The sequence below is a fragment of the Canis aureus genome, chromosome 17 (assembly GCF_053574225.1).
Source record: "Canis aureus isolate CA01 chromosome 17, VMU_Caureus_v.1.0, whole genome shotgun sequence".
Lineage (NCBI taxonomy): Eukaryota > Metazoa > Chordata > Mammalia > Carnivora > Canidae > Canis > Canis aureus.
Window position 1 is genome coordinate 9,182,957 of NC_135627.1, and position 24,551 is coordinate 9,207,507.

Below are 24,551 nucleotides of genomic sequence, written 5' to 3' on the forward strand. Positions count from 1 at the left end.
CAGCATCCAAGGGCAGAAAGATTAACCTGCAACTTTCACTCATTGCTGTCAAAAAGTCTTTGAATAGGTTTTTGATGTAAAAAATCCCTTGTTCTCTGAAAAATGAAAACAATTTACCTCACCTTGTCAGTGGATTGATTTATGAAATAAATGAAACTAGGTTATGAGTTATTTTGTAATGTAGATAATAACTTTTCAATTTATCTTTATGTTGAGCTATGTTTTCATATACTATGTTGGGTTTCCTTAAATCTAGAAGAGACTTCTTGTATGAAATATGTCCTAAATGACAACTCATTTATATGTTTCCTTATATTCAGAGTTGATGACTTTTCAGAAAGAACAATTGCTTCATCACTTACTTCTGAAGAAAATGAAAGTAACTTTGAAGATAGAGTTCTACTGGCAGATGAAGTAATATGGTTGAGTACCAGTGAAAGTAAATATCAAGTAAGTCACTTTAGTGAAAGTCATATAACGTCTTCAAATGGGACTAGCTCATCTTTGTCACTGTTTCATTCAGAAGTAAAGGAATTTTTTCCAAGCCATGGAGGGTATCCAGAAAATGAACATGAAACAATACAATTTTCATCAAAGAAATTATTTTCAATATTGAAAACCAACAAAAATAAAAATTTGATATTTTCTTCCGACTTTAACTTTTCAAGAAATTCTAGAAGATCTATAGAAAGTGAAGATCTCAATGTGGCACCATGCCCTCCTGCCCACTTATTTCTTTCCAGAGACCAAGTCAGAATTCTGGAAGAAAATGTGAGAAATCAAGTTGCTTTAAAATCCAAAACTACATCAGAGAGTAAAACTACTTATCTGTGCTCAAGATTTCAAGAGTCCCCAATTCAGAATCAACATTCTGTTACAATGGATATTTCTGCCCAAGCACAAGATTTTCTTCCAGGACAAAATGCTATTCAGAATCAAGGTTTTTATGAAGCCAGATTTACTAGTCAAGTCCAACAATTTGTTAACAACCAAGAATCAGTCAATAGCCAGCCTGATATCATGGTCTTTGCTCTGCCTCGAGATCTGACAAGGAAGCCATTTTGTAGCAGCACACAAGAATCCTTCCAGACCCAAGAAAAGGACAGAAGCCAACATTTGGTGAATGTGTCATATTCTGTTGAGACTCAAGATTCAATCAAGGGCCTAGAGTCTGATAAAAACCAGTTCGATGAGGCCCAATATTCTTTTTGCTTTGAAGATTCAAACAAGAGTAAACATTTAATAGAGGGGCAAAATGCTATTTTTAAGAATTCCAGATGTCTAGTTTTAACTGTAAGTCCAAATGCACTTGCAGAAGGGATGCTACAAATAGAGAGTGTAAAACCAGAGGGCCAGAAACAAATCACTTCATCAGAATTAAATCAGTATTTTACATATGGCTCAGGGCCTCTTTCACGTACTCTTTTTAAAAGGCAGAAAAACAGGAGAAAAACATTACATAGTAAAAGTAAATTTAGTCTCATAGTTCTATCTCAAAAGTCAAAGAAAACGCAAGTTCCACTGGTATTTCAAATCACAGTATGTCACACTTCAAAACCCAGCAAGTTAGGATGCAAGTATAATGCTAAGAAAGAATTACATCAAAGGAAAAGTATACCAGATACAGCTTTGCATCTTACTTATGTTTCCAAGCCTGTCCCTCCTTATATTAAGAAGTATTCCAGAAAAGAACTAGTGAAAGTCATGCCAGGTGTAACAGGATGTAGACATTCTCTGTCACTTGATGCAGAGAATGTCAATGATGCTGGGTCTACAGAGAAAAGAAGAACCTCAGGCAGGACTGGAGATATAAAGCAGCATGGCAGAGAAAATGAAGGACAAAAAACCATTTCACCGAAAACCTCGCCTCAGCTAGAACAGTCTTTTAACAATATTTTTCAGCTAAAATCACCTTGTTTTTCACTAATAGAAATGAACTGGAAGAATAAAGAGTCTCTTAAAGGCCCAATTACACAAGCAAAGGGAATTGGTATTGCAGAGTTTCATGCCCCAAATAGTAAAAAAACATCTGACCTGCATATTCCAAAGCAGGAGGCACCTTTAGAAGACATTATATCAGAACCTTGGCAAAAATTTGTCTCCTCTCCTAAAGTGGAATCGAACAGGAGGATGAAAATACAGGAAGACCTCAGAAGTACAGAGAATTCCCATCTTCCACTTTTAGGTGGAAAGAAATTACCAACTAGTTCACCAGAAACGCGAAGGTACTTTCCAGATGGAAGTACACAAAAGCAAGAAGATTTTCTAGAAATTGTTCTGGAGACTTCAGAGGTTAATCTGTTCATTTCACTAGGAATCAAAGAGTATAAAGACAGTGAACAATTGGCAAGTATAAAAACTCAAAAGAGTACAGAAGATGTAATTATGAAGGAAAAGAAACCACCAGTAACACTTCATGCTACAGAAGGTGATAACCCAAGTGATAGCGAGGGACTGGAATACAACAGTAGAAGCAACGTAAAAAATATGCAAGGGGAAAGAATATTTGCTACATTTCTTGATGCCACTAACACCAACGTTTCTGAACCACTTGATATGAAAATGCATAGCAGATTAAAAGCCAAGACAGATAAAACAACAACAGGGTCTAGCCATTCAGTGGTAAAGCTGAAGAAATTACCAGATGAAAAGAAAATACGGGATGCAAAATACATCGAGAAGAGATGTATATTTAAAAAGCCACAAGAACGTATCAGAGAGGAAGAGGAACAAATTTTAGAAGAAGGAGTTCCACAGCTGCCACAAGATTTCAGGCTTAGCTTGCAACTAAAGCAGAAGCCCAAATATCTCAGGTTTGATATAAAACAGAGCAGTCCAGGAAGTGGGGAAACTCAAAATAAAGAGCAAGAAGTACAACCACAAACTCTTCCTACAGAAACAGTTTTGGTGACTAGTCCATGCCCCACAATGGATCCATTTCAAGTTGAGGTAAAGCAAAGCGCAGAGAGACTTACAGGCAGAGAAACTACAGATCCAGAGAATCCTCTTACAGTTCTAGAGAATTCACGAGTTGGTGAAGTTTTAATTGAAACAAGAGAATGTGGTATCCCATTTGGTGGAAGCCCCAGAAAGACAATGGATGATCATATTGCAGAAGAAAAGACAGACCTCAAAAGAGTTTTATCTGCAATTGCCTTGGGGTCTTTCATTATCCATATGCTTCCTTTATCATATTTTAAAAGGCAGAAAATAAGAAAAAAATTATCAGGAGCCAAAAGGCTACTCAGCCCCAAGTCTGTAATTAGGAAAGTAAAGAAGTCGACAAACTTACTGATGCTTAGTATCAATAGGCATGGTACTGCAAGTCTTAGGAAAAGATTGAGAGCCAATTTTAAAATCCTGATTAAACAGATGCTGCAAGATAAAATTGTGGCAGATGTGCTTGTGAATGTTACTTACACTCACATGTTTATTTTGTCTCATAGTAGAACACACAGCAGATTAAATGCAGAGAACTGCAGTCAGACTGAGCTAAAACAAGAGAAATCCAAAGATGAAAAGGAAAAAAAGTATTCTATTAATAAAAGCAGTTATTCTCGATACACACTAGAAGAAGTTAAATTGCAAGATGAAGTGAGAGGAGATGAAGCTCCACCAGAAGCAGTCCTTCATGACAGCTGGAACCTTAGAATGGATGCAAATCCAGAGAAGGAGCTCAAAATGGAAGAAGTACCTCAAACAATTACATCCAGAGAAAGCCTTATGGAGTCTGTTTCATATACACTTGATGGCACACAGAACAAGGGACTGCAATGCAGTTTTAAAATGAAGATGAAAAATCCACAGCAAAATAAAAACAGAGCAGATGCATTTCTCAATGTCATTCAGTCCAAGGTGTGTCTTTTGCCCAATGCCAAAGTGAGTAGTGAATTAAATGCAGAGACAGATATGCAGAGGATAACAAGACATGATCATATGCAGCCAGTACAAGGTAAATTGCTAAATGGAAGAAAAGTATGTTGTCTACTTGTGAGTACTTTATCTAACAGTGTAAGAGATAAGAAAGAGGAGGAAGGGAAACATGAAACTTTACCAGCTCCAGAGAATAGCCAACGCTTCATATTCAATGCATATCAGAATTGTGGCTTCATCAAGTCTGATGAAGAACTGAAAGAAACACAAAGTATAAATATTCAGGTACAACCACAAACACATGATAAACAAACTATCTTAGGTTCTACTTCATGCCCTGTATTGGATCAGTTTCAATTTGGAAATCTAGAGAGTTATGCTAGGTTTTCACCTCCAAAGTCAGGGGAAGGAAAGATTGATGAAATCATTTTTTCTACAAGAGAATACAGCGTCCCATCTGATTCAAATCATCAAAAGGAACAGGCTGGTGGTACTGAAAAGAAAGACACAGTGACTTTTAATTTCTGCATACCTGCTTTATCTACGCTCAAAAGGAAGAGAAATTTTAAAAAATATTCAGACACGAAAACTTTAGTGAATCTCAAATGTGGAATTTTAAAAGCAAAGAAACCACCAGTTTCATACATATTCAGTATCAAGGGTGGTGTTAGCCCAAACCATAGAAAAGAATTGGGGTGTAACTCTACAACCAAAATGGTAGAGGTGGATCAGAGTGAAAAGATGGAAGCTAAAACGTATTCTTCCGTGACTATTACTACACCTAACCTTAATATGTATAGCAAGATAGAAAGAGAAAAAGGTACGTTAGGAGAAACAAGTCTCAGTTCTAAACAAGTAAAGCAAGCAATACCACCAAATGAAGGAAAGATTATCTCAGATGACACCAAAAAGAACAGCCTTCAAGATGAAGAGAAAGTAAAAAAAAAACAGGAGACATTAAAAGTAATTCCACAGCACAGCCAACACTTCAAATTTCATTCAGGCCAAAGGAAGGAGCTTGACCTTCATCAATCAGAAGGCCAAGGAAGTGTTATTGAACAAGACATCTCACACCGAATGCAGCCTACAGATTCAATGCAGGGAGAGAAGCCAAAGAAAAGCCACCAGACACAAAATGGTGCAATATATACAGCAAGTTCAAAGCTTCCTCTTCTAAAATCAAAGGAATCACTAATTGGTGAAATTTTAATGGATACAATGATGGTTAGTGTCCTAACTGTTGGGAGCCACAAGGGGAAATTATACAGTCATGGTAAAGAGGAAAATGCAGGGTTAAAAAATCTACAAGCAACTGTTTTGGAGTCTTTGGATGTCTCCACACCTGATCTATCTGAATCTAAAAGGCAGAGAAAGACATTTACATGTAGAGCCTTAAAAAATAAAATGAATCCTAAATGTGTAGTTATGAAAGCAAAGAAGGCACCAATTTCACTGATATTTAATATCTCAGGGAATGGTTGTCTAAAAAAACTATGTCCAAAGATCCTGAAATCACAAGTTATTGACTTGTTAATTCATATAAAATGCTCTGGGGTCCTGGAAGATCTTATTGCAGAGAGAAAGGAAGGATTAGCACAAGAATTACCAGCAACAGTTCCGGAGTCTTTGGATTTATCCACATTTGCTTTACCTGCATTGAAAAGAAAGAGAAACAACTTAAAGTATATAGACAGAGATAAAATGAGTCTTGAATGGGTAACTTCAAAGGCAAAGAAGGCACCAATTTCCCAGACACTTACTATTTCAAAACGTGGAACACCAAGCCATAAAAAGCAATTCAAATATAACCTCAAAATCATGATGAAACAAGGGAAACCCACAGCAGACATGACCCTAAATGCCATCTCCTCTCCTGTTCCTGTTTTACTTGACGTGAAAATGTATAACAGAATAAAAGCAGAATCAGATGTGTCATGGAAGATGAGATTCAGTCATGAACTGCAACAGCGAGAACAATCACCAGATGGGGAGAAAGCCTGCTCTGCTGATTCCAGTGATAATAGGGGTCTTCCCTCCAGTAGCACAAAGGAAGTCAAAGACCAACATGAAGAAGCAGCCCTGAGAAATTCTCAGCACTCCAGTTTCATTGCTGGTAAAATGAAGGAGCCCCACTTTGTGAAGTCAGAACTAGAAGTGAAGAATTTAGCAAGGGAAAATGTCACAGAACCACTTAACACAGCCCAGGAGCTGCAGCAACAAACACTTTTTACAAAAAGTGTATTACATTGTGTTTCTTGCTCTATTTTGAATTCACTTCCACTTGAGAAGCTACCAAAAAGAACAAAAACACAAAAAGGCTTAAAATATGCAAAGAGTCCAAAGATTTTATATCCAGTCCTAGAGAAATCAATCCGTGAGTCTTTAATTGTTACAACACGGAGTGACATCCTGTCTGAAAGAGGCCCTAGGAAGGAACTTGCTAGTTCTATTCCAGAGGTAAAGTTGCAAAAGGATTTACAAGCAAGAACCCTAAAGTGCTTTGATTTCTCCACACCAGCTTCATCTGAGTTTGAAGGTCAGAGAAATGCAGCACAAATCCCCAAGTCTAGAAATGGGAAAGCTCAGGTGGCATCAGTTTTAAAGACAATCAACATCCCTAGGTCTGGTGCTCTTCGCCATGGGAAGGAACAGGACTTCATCTTGAAAAACACGGCCAAAGAAATATCTCAAGGTATGCCAGGTATATTTGTGAATATTTTCCCTTTACTAACACCTGGTTCACCTGCCATCAAAATGTATAAAAAAGTAAAAGCAAAGAAAGAGCCATTAAGAAATAAAAGCAATATTTTACAGCCACAACAACACGAAGGGGAAAGACTGGGTCCATATTCTCCTAAGAAATGGAGCAACTCGGGCAGTACGTCAGAATCAAGATGGCAAAATGAAAAAGAAAGAGAGGGCAATGGAGTTTTATTTGAAGCAGGTCTACAATTCCTGAATAATACAAGAAGGAGAAAAGATCAAAATATACTTATTACAGAGCAGAAATTGCAGCAACAAATGCTGGTTTCAAAAAATAAATTGGAATCTACTTGTTCTCCTCTGATTCCATTTCAAATTGAAGAGCTGAGCAAGAATATCCCATCACAAAAAGCCATACCACATAGAATAGGTCAAAAGATTCCATGTCCAAAATCAGGGAACCCAGCATTTGACTACTTTTCAATTGATGAAGCAGAGTGTAGCACTGTATCTGATGGGAGCCCTGCAAGGAAGCTGGATGTTCACACTGCAGTTTCCCTACTACCTGGAGAAGAAGAGGAAGACATAAAAACTCAGAAAATAATGAAACACAGATTGATTCAAAATATCTCATCTACCAAATCTGGGAACTCAGTACTTGGAGATCCAGGAAATAAAAGCTCTAGAAGGAAAATGGGTGGTCACATTGCCAAGAAATATAGGTTGTTGCAAAGAGATTTACTAACAATGTCCACAATGTCTGTTTTATTTGACTCTGAAAGTCAGGAGAAGATACTAAAATTTTCAGGAAGGAAAAATCGTTTGGGTCCCAAACGCATAACCATGAAAGCAAAGAAGCGTCTTTGTTCACAGATGCTTAATATCACTGAGCATGATAATGTCTGTTATAGAAAGGAACAGGATTACAACTTAAAATCTACAATAAATGACATGCAACAAAATAAAAGTATAGCAAATGCATTTTTGTTTCCCACACTTGTTTCAACTGATAATGATACAGATATTGAAATGCACAGCACATCAAAAGCAGAAATGGATCAACCAAGAGTAAAACTGTACAGCCATACCTCTGCAGAGCTAGGAAAATCACCAGGTGATGGGGAAGTGTGGAAGGCTGACTCAATTGATACACAAAACAGATCAAGCAACACAATAAAAAGGAATGTGCAACATAAAAAGGAAGAGGAAAATATCCAAAAAATGTTATCGGAATCAGTTCCAGACTATAACCAACACTTTAGTTTCAGTGCCTATCATATGAAAAATCCTGGTTCTTACCAATCTGAGTCTGAACTCAATAATAATTCAGAAGTCAGAAACTCTTGGAATTTGTCTTATACAGCACAAAAGATGAGGCAAGAAAAATGCTTTAGAGAAACTATTTTGGAGCCTGTTTCTAGACATGTAATGAATTTTCTTCAGGTTGAAACAGTGAAAAGTCATCATGCTCAAGAAGAAATTAAATGCATGGAAGGTGTAAAGACTCCATTTCCAAAAGTGAGGAAATCAAAGACTGGTTCAATACAATGTGGTGCTCGCTGGGATAGAAACCCTAGGAGAAAATGGGACAGTTCTATTTTTGAAAGAAAGGCATGGAATCAAAATGACTTGGTAAGAACGGTCTTAAAACCTTCCAATTTTTCCAGCTTTGATTCATCCGAACCTAAAAACCAGCGCTATACTTTAGAGTTTGAAGGCAATAAAACTATAATAAATCCCAAGTATGTAACTCTGAAGGCAAAGAAACAGCCAGTTTTACAGTTGCTTGATATCACAAGGTGTTTTACAGGAAGCCATAGAAAGACAATGGGGTGCAAATTCCAATACAAGATGAAAAAGAGGCAGTGGTTTGAAAGTGTGAGCGAGGCATCACTCCTTGCTGAAGGGACTGAGATTCCACCACCCAAGTTAGTGACTGATAAACACTCCTTCAGTGCAACAGCAAGGGACACTCTGTATAACAGACCACTTCACAGAAATTTGCATGGTCATATCACAAAGGAAAAGGCAGAGTTAAGGGAAAATTCAGCCACAACTTTCCAGGGGCCTTTAGATTTCTTTATGCCGATCTTATCAGATTCTGAAAGCCAGATAAACACAGTACAATTATTGGAAGAGAAAATCACACTGAATCTCAAGTGTTTAACTATGAAGGAAAGAGATCCAGTAAATTCACAAATGCTTAAAATCAGAGGGCGGTTTACCACAAAACGCAGAAAAAAACTTGGATCCAATTTAAAAGCCAAAATGCAACAGATGAGTCAAAGTAAAAATGTGGCTGATACATTTCCAAATACCGGTTACTTCACACCAGATACCTCTGACATTAAAAGGCAAAGCAGACTCAAAATAGGGATGGACAGAGTATCAAGGTTTAGTGGTGTACAACCAACACAAATGGAGTTGCCAGTTGAAGGGCTAGTGATTTCACAACCACTTAATACCACTGGTAATGCTGCTTTAAACATTAATGAGCAACAGGAAAAAAAGATAGAAAGAAAGAGAGAGAAAACTGTATTAAATGTGGACCTAAAATTTATGTATGATTCTATGCCTATTTTGTCACACAGAAAAATGGAGGAATCCCCTGGTACCTGGGGTATCTATGAAGAGTCTTCTGAAAAGAGAAATACCCTAAGCAAAGCAAATGCTAGTTCTGCTTATGCCTGCAGACCTATGCATCCCAAAATCATAAAACATAAAGCTAAGGTAAAGACAGCAGATGTGGAAAACACTTTGCATACCAGTCGGGTGACATTGAAGGCAAAGAGGCCACCTGTCTCCAAGCTGTTTGATTCTGTTACTACCAGATATGGAACCAGAAGGAACAAAATGGAACTGAGATGTTACATTAAGGCACAGAAGGAGTTCCAGCAATATAAAACTGTAACAGATTTATTTCTGAACACTATTTATGGCTCTGGATCTGTTTCATCTCAAATCAAACAATTTACAGAAGTAAAAGGGGAGAAAGACAGGTCAGGAAAGCCCATGTACATTACTCCACAGCTAGAACTGGAGAAATCACTAAACAAAAGAAAAATATCATCTTCAGGGTCCACTGATATTAAGAGTGCTATATCAAGAAATATCAAAATACTGAAACAATGCATTAGAGAGGAGAAAGAAAACTGCCAAACTGTCTTACGAGACATTCTCCCGCAATGTAGAGATCAGTTAGCGATTACCCAACAAGTGAAGAAGGAGCTTGATCATGTGAAAATAGGAGTTGCTTTGAAAAGAGAAGTGTACCCTGATCTAGCTTCCCCGAAGAGGGAAATCAGTTACACTAGGTTCAACATCCCAAGAATTAGAACACATACAGACTGTGAATTCTTTGTTGCACAAAGAGTAAAGCACAAAGATGCAGACATTGTCAAACATTCAGTTTCAATTCCATGGGAGAGAGGAGTATCGGAGAAAACCAATGTCTCATTAATTTCAAAAGGACATAATATATATCTTACAGAGTTGGATGCTTTTCGACAGAGGACTCACAAGGAGCAAGAATTGTGGAAACGAGAAAGTATTTCAAGGACAATTCGGGGATCTATTGTCTACCCCATTATGGAACCTTCTCATTTGAAAATGACAGGAAAGGTAGCTGAGGAAGATATGTACATTAACAAAAAAAATATTTCACATCTACTGAGAAGAGAAGATATAGAAGAAACCAATATCTTACAAGGTTCAAAAGGACACAAGTTTCTTTGTACTAATCTGGTGGTCCAGCAAAATATGTCTGCAGTGCAGAAAGGAGAGGCAAAGCCAGATGACATTCCTGAAAGTATTGTGGATTCTGTGTCTCACCCAAATAGGGAACATCTTCAGGTAACACAACCAGTACATACAAAGAAGGAAGATGTAAGCATTCCTATGAGGTTACCTGTAAATCCATGGAGAAAAGAGCAATCAAAGTTAACTGATATTCCATTAAGATTAAATAGACCGAAAATAATTTTTCCAGAAAAACTAAGGGTGAAGCAACCACATAGTTCTACCCAGGATAAAGGAGATATTCTGGAATCCATTTCTTCTTGCATATTGCATCAATTCCATAATGAAAAGCTAAAGGAAAAAGTATCAATGGAAAGAATGAGCTCAAAAGTTTTGAGTTCAGTGGTAGACAAAGCATCAAATGAAGCAGATACTCTAGGAGATCCACCTTATATTAACTTGTATAATAGAAAAAGAAAAGAACATCAAAAAGAAAGTACATGCAAGGTTCTTCCAATGTCTGTTTCTCATTCCTCAATGGATGTACTTCAGATTAAGTTGCCACGTGTAAAAAAAATATTAAAGCCTCCAGCATACCACACTTCAAATACAAAAGGAATTGGTTTGCTTGTTGAGGAAAAAGAGCATCCAGAATGTATACATCAGATTTCTCCAAAGTCTGCTCCTCACTCTTTGAGGGATGTATTTCAGAGTAAGATACCACGGGAAAAGAAGGCATCAGAAGTTGTTAGCATTGTGGATTACGTTCCAAGTACAGAAAAAATTGGCCCACCCATTACAGGAAAAGAAAGCAAGGTGCAGACAGGTAAAGGTAAATCAGGTATGAAACTGACAAGTTTGTGTACTTCCTTACCATCTCTGTCACACACTAATATGAATTCAAGAGCAAAAGTAGGACAAGATAAGTCAGGAATACTCAGGAGCTGCCTTCTACCACTAACGCTCCAGGTATCACCAAATGTCAGGAAAATATCATTTGCAGAGTCAATTAATAGAGACAGTTTAAGCAACATACAAGAATCAGAACATTTGCCACAGGAAAAAAAAGATGGAGAAAATGTAGTACATGTGAAAGACAGAATGGGCCTCCAGCGTGTCACTTTCAAAGGACAGAAAACAGCTTTTAAACACACACTGCATGGAAATGAACCACAATGGAACAACAAAGAACAGGAGAAAATGAGGCAGAAAGATAGTGATCTCGACATAGTCAAGAATAAACATTATGCTTCCATCCCTTCTCCACCTCACGTGGAATGGGACCCTGAGATAAAAGAGGTACTCATGCGAGGAATCACAGGATTTTGTCTTCCATCACTGACACTTCAAGAATTATCGAATGCAATGGGAATATGTGAGGAACCAACTGATGATATTTTAAGCAGTATAAAAAAGGCAAAGTATATGCCACAGAAAGGTAGAGTGGAAGTGGCTTTGGAAGAAATAAGGCACCCCAAAATAATAGTTCTGAAGGCAAAACAGACTCCAGTTGCACAGGAATTACAGTTGAACATCAAAGAAAAAGAGAAAAAGCTGCAAGAAAATAAAGATAAACAAGTTGGGATGTGGAGCGAATCTTCTGTTTCCATCTCCTTTCCACCTTACTCAGAAGTGGACACAAGAGTAAAAGGGGAAGAAGCCATGCTAATAAAAACAAGATCCTCTTTCCTACAAACAAAATTCCAGGAGTCATCAGATACAGGAAACATAGCATATAGACAGTCTATTAATGGTGATGCCTCAACCAGTATAAAAAAATCCAAGGAATATATAATACAGGAAGAAGAGGAAAGAGTAAAAATGGTACAAGTCGTACCTTTGAGGAAAAAGAAATCACCAATTTTACAGGAAACCCAGCTGGACAGCAAAGAGCAAGAAAAAAAGATACAAAAAATGAAAGGTGAGTCAAATATCTTTGTGACCAATACCAGTACTTGCACACCTGCTCCTTTTTATGTACAATTGGATACAAGAATAAAAAAAGCAGACTATGTGACTGAAGTTACAAGATACTCTCTTCCAGAACTATCACAGCAGAAATCATCAGATGCAATGAAAAAAGCAAGTAAAGAGGAGTCCACTGATGGTGATATCAGAAGTGATGTGCAAGAAGCAAAAGAATATGCACTGCAGAAAGAAGAGACTAATGTAGAGAAATCAGCCAAGAGAGACATGATGCAGCCAAAAGATGAAGATTTGGAAAGAAAGCAAGCAGTTTTACAGGACATACCATTGAATCTTAAAGAGCAGGTGATAGTGGATCCAAAAGGTGAAGATCAAGGGAAAATGGATGGTGGAGGTAAGGGTAAACAGGAAGTAGTTCTGTCCTCAAATTGGGCTTCTGAATCTTCTCTAACTTACCATGAATTGAACACAAGTATAGAAGGAGAAGAAGACATACAAGGAATAACAAAATCTGCTGTTTCACTACTACAGCTACAGAAATTAGTTGATGCAAGGAAAATAGTGTATACAAAGTCAGCTGGGGATGATACCCCAAATGATGTAAGAGGAGTACAAGAGTATGAGCCACAGAGAGAAGAAGATAGAAGAAAAACCATAAATATGAAATACATAATGTACCCCCAAAGCACTAAGGCAAAGGCATTACCACTTCCACATGTACTCTATACTTCTAGGAGTTGTGACCCCCAAATTAGAGAAGTACAGATGAGCATAAAAGAAAAAGTAAGATACACACAAGAAAGAAGTGAGCTAGGTAAGATTCTGACAAGACCCTCTCTGTCTCAAGTTAAATTAAACAAAGGTATAGAAGGCAAGGAAGAGAAACGAGTAACAGGACCCTTTCTTCCACCCTCATGGCACAGGGAATCATCAAATGCAGAGAAATTAAGATATACAGTACCACTTTTGGATGGTATTTCAAACTATTCAAAGAGAACAAAATGCATGACACAGAGAGAAGAGGATAAAGCAAATAATTTTGAGAAAGATATAATACATCCCAAGTACATAGGTTTGAAGGCAAAGAAATCACCCCTTCTCCTTATACTCAAAACAAAGAAATTGCAAGTGAACATGAAAGAACAAGAGAAAGTGGGACAAGAAGATAGCAAGGAAACCATTGTGCTTCTGAGCAAAATTCATCCTTGTGTCACTTCAACTCGTCTTAAGTGGAATGCTATAAAAGATAAGGAGGGTGAGCCAGGAATAATAAGAAATGATGCACCGTATATTGAGCCCCAAGAATCATTGCCTTCAATGGAAATTGCATCTACAGAGGTGCCCGATAGCTATGTGAAGAAAGGAGAACAACGTCCACAACAGGAAGAAAGGAATAGAGTACAAACCGAAGCCAGCTCAAGGCTGCTGAGGGATACAGATTTTAAGGCAAAGACATCATCACCTCCTCACACATGCAGTGTCACTGAGCACGGTGATTTGAACAAGAGAAAGGAACCCCAGTGGAGTATGAAGGAGGAAGAACAGGAGCAGCAGAGAACAGAAGACCCTGATGTGGCTCTGACAAAAACTCCTCCTTCCACACCTTCACCATCTTATCACAGATTGGACACAAGAACCAAAGTAGACAAAGACTTGCTTGCAGTTACAGGATTCTCTCCTTCACAATTGCTGTGCCCCAAGTCATCAGGTGCAGGAAAAATCAGATATGCAGACTCCAATAAAGGTATTAGCTCATGTAATGTAATAATAAAAGCTTATCAATGTATGCCATATACTAAGGTAAAGGACAGAAAAAAAATAAAATATGGAGAAGGCATAATATTCCCCCAAATAATCACCTTGCCAGCAGAGACATCCCCACTTCCACATCTACCCAGTAGAAAGAGACTACCTTTGAATATTAAAGAGCAAGGGAAAGGAGTGCCAAAAGGCAAAAGTGAACTGAAGGAAACCTATGCCTGCTTACCTTCTTCATCTTACCTGAAATGGGACACAAGAATGAATGAAAGGGAAGACACACTGAGGATGACACAATCCTGTTTTCCACCACCAAAGATTCAGGATCCATCCAATTCAGGCAAAAAAACATATACGAAGTCATTTGATGGTTATGTGTTAAAAGAGAAGGGTAGACTCAAAACTGATACTGAAAACAAAATGGCCCGAATACATATGGCTCTGAAGGCAAAGGAATTACCACTTTCACTTATGCTGAATACCAAAAAATTGCAGTGGAAAATTAGAGAGCAAGAGAGAAAGGTGCAGAAAGAGAAAAATGACACAGCTACAAATCTGGAAAACATTTGTACTTCTTTATTTACTTTACCACATCTTAAATTCAGCTCAACAGAAGGAGAAAGGTACATGATAAGAATTACAAAACTGCCTCTCCCACAACTACAGTCTAAGGAATCACCAGATGCAGTGAAAACAACATATGCAGAAACAACTGATACAGAACTTTCAAATGGTGTAAAACAATTAAAAGAACACACATTACAGGAAGAACCGAAGGATAGAGAGAAAAACATGGATGTAAATAGTCTAGTAGATCCCACTGATAGGTATTTAAAAGCAAAGAAATTACCTAATTTACTTAGATACAATCTAAATGACCTTCAGTGGAAAACTAAAGAGCAAGAGGGAACAGCTCAGGAAGTTCAGCATAAGCCATGTGGTGCAATGCTGACTAAGACTTGTATTTGCAGATCTCCCCTACTTCACTTCAGCACAAATACCAGAGACAAGGAAAAGAGAATGCCAATATTAGCGAGATCCTCTTTGTCCTCAGTCAGCTTCCAGGAATCATCAGATTCTGAGGACATGGAATATATAGAGCCGATCGCCAGTGATATTTTAATCATCCCACAAAAAGGAAAATATCATATGCCCCAGAACAAGGAAGAGAATGGAGTAGAAATAGTAAACCTCATGCTCCCCAAACATCAAGAAAAGAAGATGCAGGAAAGTGAAGATGAATCAGATGTGGTTGTGGCCAAGTCTTCCTCTCCATTACCATCTCTCCCTCGCCTGCAGTTGGATAAAGAAATACAGGTAGATGATGAAATTCTAGGACCTACAAGGTCTATTGGGCAGAGAGTATCCAATGTTGGGGAAATAGTGCATACAGAAGCAATCAATGATCATGTCATGAAAGACAGTGAAAACAGGAAACAACATGGGCCTCAGGAAGAGGAGCAGGACAGAGAAAAAACAATAGATAGATCTATGATGCACACCACAGATATAAGTTTGAAGTCCAGGAAATCACCTCCTTCCCTTATGCTCTACAGAACAGAATTGCATCTGAACATTGTAGGGCAAGAACAAAAGAAACATGAATGTCCAGGTAAACCACTCGGTACTGTGCTAAGAAAACTTTATGTTTCCAAACCTCCAGCTAAGCTTACATTGGAAGAAGGTACACAAGTAAATGAAGAAAGGCTTAGAATTAAAAGACCCTCTCGACTTCCACAAATATTTTCAGCAGTATCAGATACAGGGAAGAGAGCAGATACAGAAGCAATTTGTGACCTAAGAGAAAAAAAACAACATATGTCACAGAAAGAAAAAAAGCATGAAGTGAAAACAGTAGATATGAGGATCAGGATGGATCACAGAGAGGCCAGGATTTCATCAATTTCACATATCTTTGACACAAAGGAATTTGTGTTGAATATTAAAGAACTAAAGGAAAACATGTACAAAGGTAAAGATGTAGTTCTGACAAGGACTTTTCTTTCTGCCCCATCAGCTCCTCCCCTTTATCTAGACTCAAGGAGCAAAAGAGACAAAGATATATCAGGAGTTACAGGATCCTCTCCTCCACAGCAAAATTTCCAGGAATCATCAGATACCCAAAAAATGTCAATTACAGAGGTAGTTGCTGGTAATAGTGAAATCATCGTTAAAAAATCAGAACACTCTGTGCCGCAAGAAGAGACAGTGCAACAGTGGACCTCAAACTTCATGATCAGTGTACAGCGAAGGAATGAACCTCCACGAGTCAAATCAGAAGGAGATTTGAGTCAGTTAGTTTTAAATTCACAGCCTGAGGACGTTTATTTAACAGGATTTGGCACCATAAGAGGGAAAAGGTTGGAATATTTCTTTACAGGGCAAGAGGTTCAGCCAGATAAATATAAAACAGAAACTTTCACTACATTTCTTTCCTACCCCACAATGGATCCAGCTAAAATCAAGAATCTGAAGAAACAAACTGAAATAATGGATAGCTTAAACCACAAAATGAGTCCTAAGGTTTTAGTTTCGCCACCACAGAAAATATCTAAGGAAATATATGTCACGTTTGGTCCTCCTGCAAGTACAAATGGATTTTCTGTTTCAGAGCAAGGTGCCCACCAGCAAAAAACTTTATCAAAAGCATCTCCAGGATCTGCAGATTCATATAAATTTGGTAAGCCTGAGGGAGATGTACACGATAAAGATAAAATGAGCAAAATACCCTCCCCCAAAGTGTTAGCCCCACAGACAAAGGGATCACTTGAGAAAATGAATATCACAGGGTCAGATACCGCCCCAATTATAGAGGAACAAGAGATTGTCATGAAAAAGCAAGTGGTGCTACAGTCTGAAAGTGGACAGAAGACCTGGCTGGACTCCAGCTTTTCTCTTAAGTTCCCACTTCAAAATGAAAGGCAAAAGACACCATTGGAAATAGATGTACACAAACAAAGTACAGTGTACCCCAGAATACAAATACTACCAGGAATCCACATGGATATTACAGTGTTTGATACCATAGGAGGGGAAAAAAAGCAGACATTGCCAGTTCCAGAACAAGAGGAATGTATTCTAGAATCACTTCAAAAGTCTCTTTCTTCCCACTGGACTTTTCCACTTCAATCTGGAGGTCTAGAGGGAAAAAATAAAACTGATACAAGCACTACTATAAATCTGGAGCAAAAAACATTAGAGATGGAAGAAGGGGAATTAAAAATAGACAGAAACATAGCTATCTGTCTGGGAGAGGACAAAACAGAAATGCACAAGCACACCATGGTCAACCTGGAGGAGAATAAGAAAAGGGACACAAGCAATACCATAGACATGAACATTCCATCTCTAAAGGCACAGAAATCTCAAATTAACACTCAGATGATGACTCATACAGCAAGCAGCTACCCAATCAAGCAAAAGCATAAAAAGAAACTAGAAGTCTCTGGTGCAAAACAAAATATTCAGCCACAGAAATTGTTTCAAAAACATGTTCTGGATTCATTTTATGCCTATATTCCTCTTTCTCTCAAATTAGAAGGCTGGAAAGGCAGATTAACAGTAACGGATTTGAAAAGAGAATTGAGCCCCAAATATTTAACTATGAAAATCCCAAATCATCCAATTTCACAGATTCTTAACAACACAGGACGTGGCACCCCAAGCAATAGAAAGAAATTAGAATATGACTTTAAGAAACCAAAGAAGACAATTTTGTGCAGTAAAGATGCCTCAGGAACATTTATCAGAAATCTCTCTATTTCCACGATGAGTTCATCTCAGACTGAAGAAATAGCAGACTTTGAGACAAACCTAGAAAGAGAAAAGATATCCTGTCTTTCTGAATTCCAGAAGAAATCACCAAACAGTAAGAAAAAGAGCTCAAGCGCTGTAAAGGAAGGGAACCAGAATTTCATAAACACAGTTCCACCAGATTCCCAGCCTTTTTTGGTGTTGGACAAACAACAAATGCAAAAACTTCCCAGTGTCAAATCAGAAGCAAACCTCAGCTGTGAAACAAATGAAAAAATTTTAATTCCACAAACAAAAGAAGAAAGGGTTGTTCCAGGGCATGCTAGCTCAAGCATCATAAAAGAACCTGACTTGCTTATGACTGAGGAGGAAGAAAAGGCACCAAAACCCATTCTGACACCCACAGAGTATCCACTTATGTCTGACTATCCCAAGGACAATGTGGAAATCCATATGGAAAATCCCATAAGTATGAATATTTTCCCCCCAGGACTAGAAGAATCACAACATGGGACTCAGCCGTTCCATATAATGGAGTGTACCTCATCCCCTGACCAGGGGGAGAAGAGTGAACCCATCCAGGACACAACCACACAAAAGGTCCAGCAACAAAAGACTTTTCTAGGAACAGTGCCGATACCATCTCAAGTTAAAAGTAATGAAATAAAAGTAGTGGCACATAGTACAAGTGCAGAAAGTTCACTTCCCCTTTGTGAAGCAACTAAGAATATCTTTGAATCCCAGATAAAAAATATAATCCATGACAAAATTTGTGAGGATATACTGAAAAAAGTGAAAGACCATAAACCTAATGATTGGAAGTCACTGCCTTGTGCAGGGAGTCCAGAAACAACATCCACAATGATACCTCCCAAACTGCAGTCAAAACCCATTTTAGAACGTTTTACTCCCAAAGAGAATGGTAGGCTCACTAATCATTTAGAGTCAAAAGCATTTGAAATCAAACTGAATCTGATACCAGAGATGGCAAAACACTCCTTCCAAAGGTTCGACTTTTATCTAAAACAGTCTATTTCAGAAGATAACAGTTGGAGGCCATATCCAAGACATAAAAAAGTTTGCTTTTTGTCTCTAGAAGGGATTGATACTATAGAACTGAACTTCAAACAGAAATATGCCAAGGATTCACCTCCTGTCAGCTCTTTGAAGACATTGATTGTCAATGTTTCAAGTGACAGTGAAGAGATCATTACAAAGTTAAAGAGTACTGGTAAGCTAGAAGAAAGGGGAGTGTCTTCAGTGACTTCTGCTAAGCAGATGCTATTGCCACATGTTCTCCAAAACTACTCAGTAGAGGAAAAAGACAAACTGCTCATACACTTTTCTATGAAGACATTGGAGATTCGAATGAAAGCCTTTCCCAGAATTGTAAGAGAATCGTATGCAATGTCCAATCCTCAGAATATAAGGAAACCTTTATCTAAATGTATTCATTCTGGTATCAAAGTACCAAAGCGAAAAAACAGAGTTTTGTTAATTTTTGAGGAAAAATCTCTTCATCAAATAGATCTTGATTTACAATACAAATACCTTCGTTTTCTCCTGGGGCTTCCAGTCAAAAGTATATTCCCTAAACCAACTGCACTTCCCAAACATATTCTCAAGTTAAACACAGTTGCAATATGTGAAAACATAGATTACAGAGGAGAAAACAGTGATGATCTTTGCATTGACATGGAGCTGTTAGAACAGCACATCTCTTTCAAAAAGGAAAGTCCTCATGAAAACTCGTCATTGATGAGAAAATTCCTGGAACCAATCCAGGTGTGTGCTTCTGACCCTGATCAACAGGGCACAGGGCAGAAAGACACTACAGCTCTTTCAGAGTTAAAATCTCACGTGACTCCAGGAAAAGATAAACAATGTCATGTATGGTTTCAAGAAACAGATGCAGACAAAGCTTTTGATTCAAAGACTCAGGAAAGTGCTCCCAGTTTAGTAGATTCCCATTCAACTCAGCTTTCTGAAGATTTTACTGGGAGTCAGACAAATATTGAAAGTTCAGCCAACATGGAGGAATGCTCAGCTCCTGAAGCACAAGAGAGTGAAGAATGTTTGTTTTTAGAAGCCAACCCTTACTTAAGTCAGGAATCACAAAACATTCTCTTTGAATTGCAGAAAGGCATTCCTTTGGGAAATCTCTATAAGATGGAAAAAAGCAAAACTGTTTTGAAACCATTGTACAGGGAAGATTCAGGTTCCCATCATACTAGAGGCTGTAGAAAACATTCCTCCATTGTTACACCTTCCTATGAATCCCACAAAGGCAGGAAATACAGCTCATCCTCTAAGATGCCATCTCCTGACTGGTTGTACCACAGTTCATTAAATGCTGTGGAAGTTCCGTCTAGATCATCATCCATCCCATCTGGTGAAGGGAAGACTTCATGGACTGCCAGGTACAGAACCAGCCATTCTTTAGCTCCCTTAACGGAATCAAATGTCAAACTACATCTTGCAAAAAGGCAAGGTAAATCTCACAGGCATCTGGAGAGCAAAGAAAGAAAGAAGGCCAAATCTGACTTATGTAGAAAGAACAACATTCATTGGGACTGTGATTACAGTTATACACAGAATAAAGAGAAATGCACAAGAAAGAAGAAGGTATGTCATTATGAGTCAGAAAGGTCAAGTTACTTCCCAGGCCGACTTGAGTTATCAAAGCCTTATCAAGAGGATATCAGCTTCCATTTTGAAAGAAAACAAAACCAGCCATTTTTTTATGCCTGTATACCAGCAGATTCACTGGAGATTATACCCCAAACTGTTCGCTGGACTATTCCCCCAAGAACTTTAAGGAAGACAAACTTCAGAGTTCCTCTGGTGGCAAAGATTTCAAGTTCTTTCGATATATGGACTTCATCCAAAAAGTTCTTGGAGTCCCTCTTGGGGTCCTTCAGTCCAGTTAATTCAAATTGATATGAGCATATGTAGATTCATCTGAAGTAGAAAGCTGGTTCCTATTGTGGTATTCTGTGAAAAATAAAATCAGATAAAGTCAAATGTTTCCTCATGAAGTGTTTTGTAAACTGATATATTTTATTTCTGCAATAGATTTGTACAATTGGGAAGCCCAGGTGGCTCAGCGGTTTAGCGCCACCTGCAGTTCAGGGCGTGATCCTGGAGACCTGGGATCGAGTCCCATATCGGGCTCCCTGCATGGAGCCTGCTTCTCCCCTTTGCCTGTGTCTCTGCCCCCGCACCCCCCCCCCCGTGTCTCTATGAATAAATAAATAAAATCTTGAAAAAAAAAAGATTTGCACAATTGTTCTGGGAGGATAGGATGGAAGAGCAGATGACTTTGGGCTTGATCTCCTTTTAGTTTATGCTGCCTCCTCATAATCCCATGGGAGAGGAGCAGAGCCGTGGAAGCCCTCTTTCCATCCCACACCAGTGCCCGAGGATGAGTTTGAAGAAATGGAGCCTATAAGTGAGATAGGGAGAAAATGACCTGAAAGTTGGGAGGGCATAGGAACTAAAGGGAAAGAGTTTTAAATAGCAGTGAGGGTTCAACAAAGGTCACAAAATACAGGGGTGAGTTCTGGTTTTCAGAAACCAGATTCCTGTGATGACTTTGTCCTTCCTCTGGACCTTAGTGACAGCTTGTTGACCTGTACCTCATCACCATCTGCCATTGGTGGGTCACCAAGTCATTTTGGTACCTCACTCCAGAGCACCTGCCACTGTGCAGGAACATTCTCTGAGAGGGGCAGAAAGTCGTCTGAAGACCCAGGGGAAAGAAGACTGACTCCCAGTGTAGACCTGCTTTCCTATGACCACCTGCAGGTGGACTTCTCTGCCCTTGGCTTTAAGTCCCCTGGCTCAGGGGTGCAGCAGGCTCACCTGGTGGCACAAGTGACTGAGAGCCTTCACCTTTGTTCTCTGGGCTGATGACCGCTGCTCAAGCTCTTGGAGGAGGGCCAGAAAGCCTGAGTCGACTCAGGACAGGGGTGGGAGGAAAACAATACAGATGTGGGGGATGGAGGTGGGGGTAGGGCAGCAAGATTTTTAGCAACAAGTGAATATTTTTTAAATGTATTTTGGGGGCTCCGGGGCGGGGGGCAAGTCACTTGAGCATCTGCCTTCAGCTCAGGTCATGATCACAGAGTCCTGAGATGAGCCCCACATCGGGCTCAGAGGGGAGTCTGCTTCTCCCTCTCCCTCTGCCCCTCTTCCTGCTCGTTCTCATTCTCTCTCAAATGAATAAATAAAATCTTTGTAAAAAATGTGTTCTGCACTGGCTTATTCCTGGGATGTGAATAAAGTATTGGTCTTATTCAGAAAATAAATTTGGGGGGCTCAGAAATATTCTGTAATGTAAATCATCTTGTTATTAAATGACAAGATAGATGATAGTTTTTCGTATCACTATTAAATTCATGCTACAAATCACAATGCTTCCTTTATCATAAATGCTACTTGATTTTTTTTACATTTGTTTTTACTTAAGTTCAATTTGCCAATATATAGTATAAAACCCAGTGCTCATCTCATCAAATGCCCTTCTAAGTGCCCGTCACTCAGTTAACCCATCACCCCACCCACCTCCCCTTCCACAACCCTTCGTTTGTTTCTCATGGTTTGTCTCCCTCTCTAATTTTTCCCACTCAGTTCTTCTCCTTTCTCCTTATAATCTCTTTAGCTATTTCTTATATTCCACCTATGAATGAAACCATATGATAATTGTCCTTCTCCAATTGACTTACTTCACTCAGCATAATACCCTCCAGTTCCATCGCTGTCGAAGCAAATGGTGGGTATTTGTCGTTTCTAATGGCTGAGGAATATTCCCTTCTATACATAAACCACATCTTCTTTATCCATTCATCCTTCGATGGACACCGAGGCTCCTTCCACAGTTTGGCTATTGTGGACATTGCTGCTGTAAACATCGGGGTACAGGTGTCCTGGCGTTTCACTGCATCTGTATCTTTGGGGCAAGTCCCCAGCAGTGCAATTGCTGGGTCATAGGGCAGATCTATTTTTAACTCTTGAGGAACCTCCACACAGTTTCCCAGAGTGGCTGCACCAGTTCACATTCCCACCAACAGTGCAAGAGGGTTCCCCTTTTTCCGTATCCTCTCCAACATTTGTTGTTTCCTGTTTTGTTAATTTTCCCCATTCTCACTGGTGTGAGGTGGGATCTCATTGTGATTTTGATTTGTATTTCTCTGATGGCCAGTGATGCGGAGCATTTTCTCATGTGCTTGTTGGCCACGTCTATGTCTTCCTCTGTGAGATTTCTGTTCATGTCTTTTGCCCATTTCATGATTGGATTGTTTGTTTCTTTGCTGTTGAGTTTAATAAGTTCTTTATAGATCTTGGATACTAGTCTTTTATCTAGTCATTTGCAAATATCTTCTCCCATTCTGTAGGTTGGTTGTCTTTTAGTTTTGTTGACTGTATCCTTTGCTGTGCACAAGCTTCTTATCTTGATGAAGTCCCAATAGTTCATTTTTGCTTTTGTTTCTCTTGCTTTCATGGATGTATCTTGCAAGAAGTAACTGTGTGTCTTTGTGTATGGTGTAAGAGAGTGATCTAGTTTCATTCTTCTGCATGTGGATGTCCAATTTTCCCAGCACTATTTATTGGAGAGACTGTCTTTCTTCCAGTGGATAGTCTTTCCTGCTTTGTCAAATATTAGTTGACCATAAAGTTGAGGGTCCACTTCTGGATTCTCTATTCTGTTCCATTGATCTATGTGTCTGTTTTTGTGCCAGTACCACACTGTCGTGATGACCACAGCTTTGTAGTACAACCTGAAATCTGGCATTGTGATGCCCCCAGATATGGTTTTCTTTTTCAATATTCCCCTGGCTATTCAGGGTCTTTTATGATTCTACACAAATCTTAAAATAATTTGTTCCAACTCTCTGAAGAAAGTCCATGGTATTTGATAAGGATTGAATTAAATGTGTAAATTGCCCTGGGTAGCATTGACATTTTCACAATATTAATTCTGCCAATCCATGAGCATGGAATATTTTTCCATCTCTTTGTGTCTTCCTCAATTTCTTTCAGAAGTGTTCTGTAGTTTTTAGGGTATAGATCCTTTACCTCTTTGGTTAGGTTTATTCCTAGGTATCTTATGCTTTTGGGTGCAATTGTAAATGGGATTGACTCCTTGATTTCTCTTTCCTCAGTCTCATTGTTAGTGTATAGAAATGCCACTGATTTCTGGGCAATGATTTTGTATCCTGCCACACTGCCAAATTGCTGTATGAGTTCTAGCAATCTCGGGATGGAGTCTTTTGGGTTTTCTATGTACAGTATCATGTCATCTGCAAAGAGGGAGAGTTTGACTTCTTCTTTGCCAATTTGAATGCCTTTTATTTCTTTTTGTTGCCTGATTGCTGAGGCTAGGACTTCTAGTACTATGTTGAATAGCAGTGGTGAGAGTGGACATCCCTGTCGTGTTCCTGATCTTAGGGGAAAGGCTCCCAGTGTTTCCCCATTGAGAATGATATTTGCTGTGGGCTTTTTGTAGATGGCTTTTAAGATGTTGAGGAATGTTCCCTCTATCCCTACACTCTGAAGAGTTTTGATCAGGAATGGATGCTGTATTTTGTCCAATGCTTTCTCTGCATGTATTGAGAGGATCATATGGTTCTTGTTTTTTCTCTTGTTGATGTGATTGTTTTATGAGTGTTGAACCACCCTTGCATCCCAGGGATAAATCGCATGTGGTCATGGTGAATAATCTTCTTAATGCACTGTTGGATCCTACTGGCTAGTATTTTGCTGAGAATTTTTGCATCCATGTTCATCAGGGATATTGG

The 24,551-nt window shown here is 38.8% G+C and overlaps 1 protein-coding gene across 1 annotated transcript in view; it reads left to right on the forward strand.

Moving 5' to 3' along the window:
- The window catches only part of LRTM3 (leucine rich repeat transmembrane protein 3), a 32,204-nt gene extending 11,429 nt beyond the window's left edge, over nucleotides 1-20,775 (forward strand). The window contains exon 4 of the mRNA XM_077855030.1: nucleotides 321-20,775. Within this exon, the coding sequence (XP_077711156.1) occupies nucleotides 321-20,691 (20,371 nt within the window). The 3' untranslated portion in view covers nucleotides 20,692-20,775. The remainder of the gene's footprint in view (nucleotides 1-320) is intronic.
- Nucleotides 20,776-24,551: the final 3,776 nt, after the last annotated feature.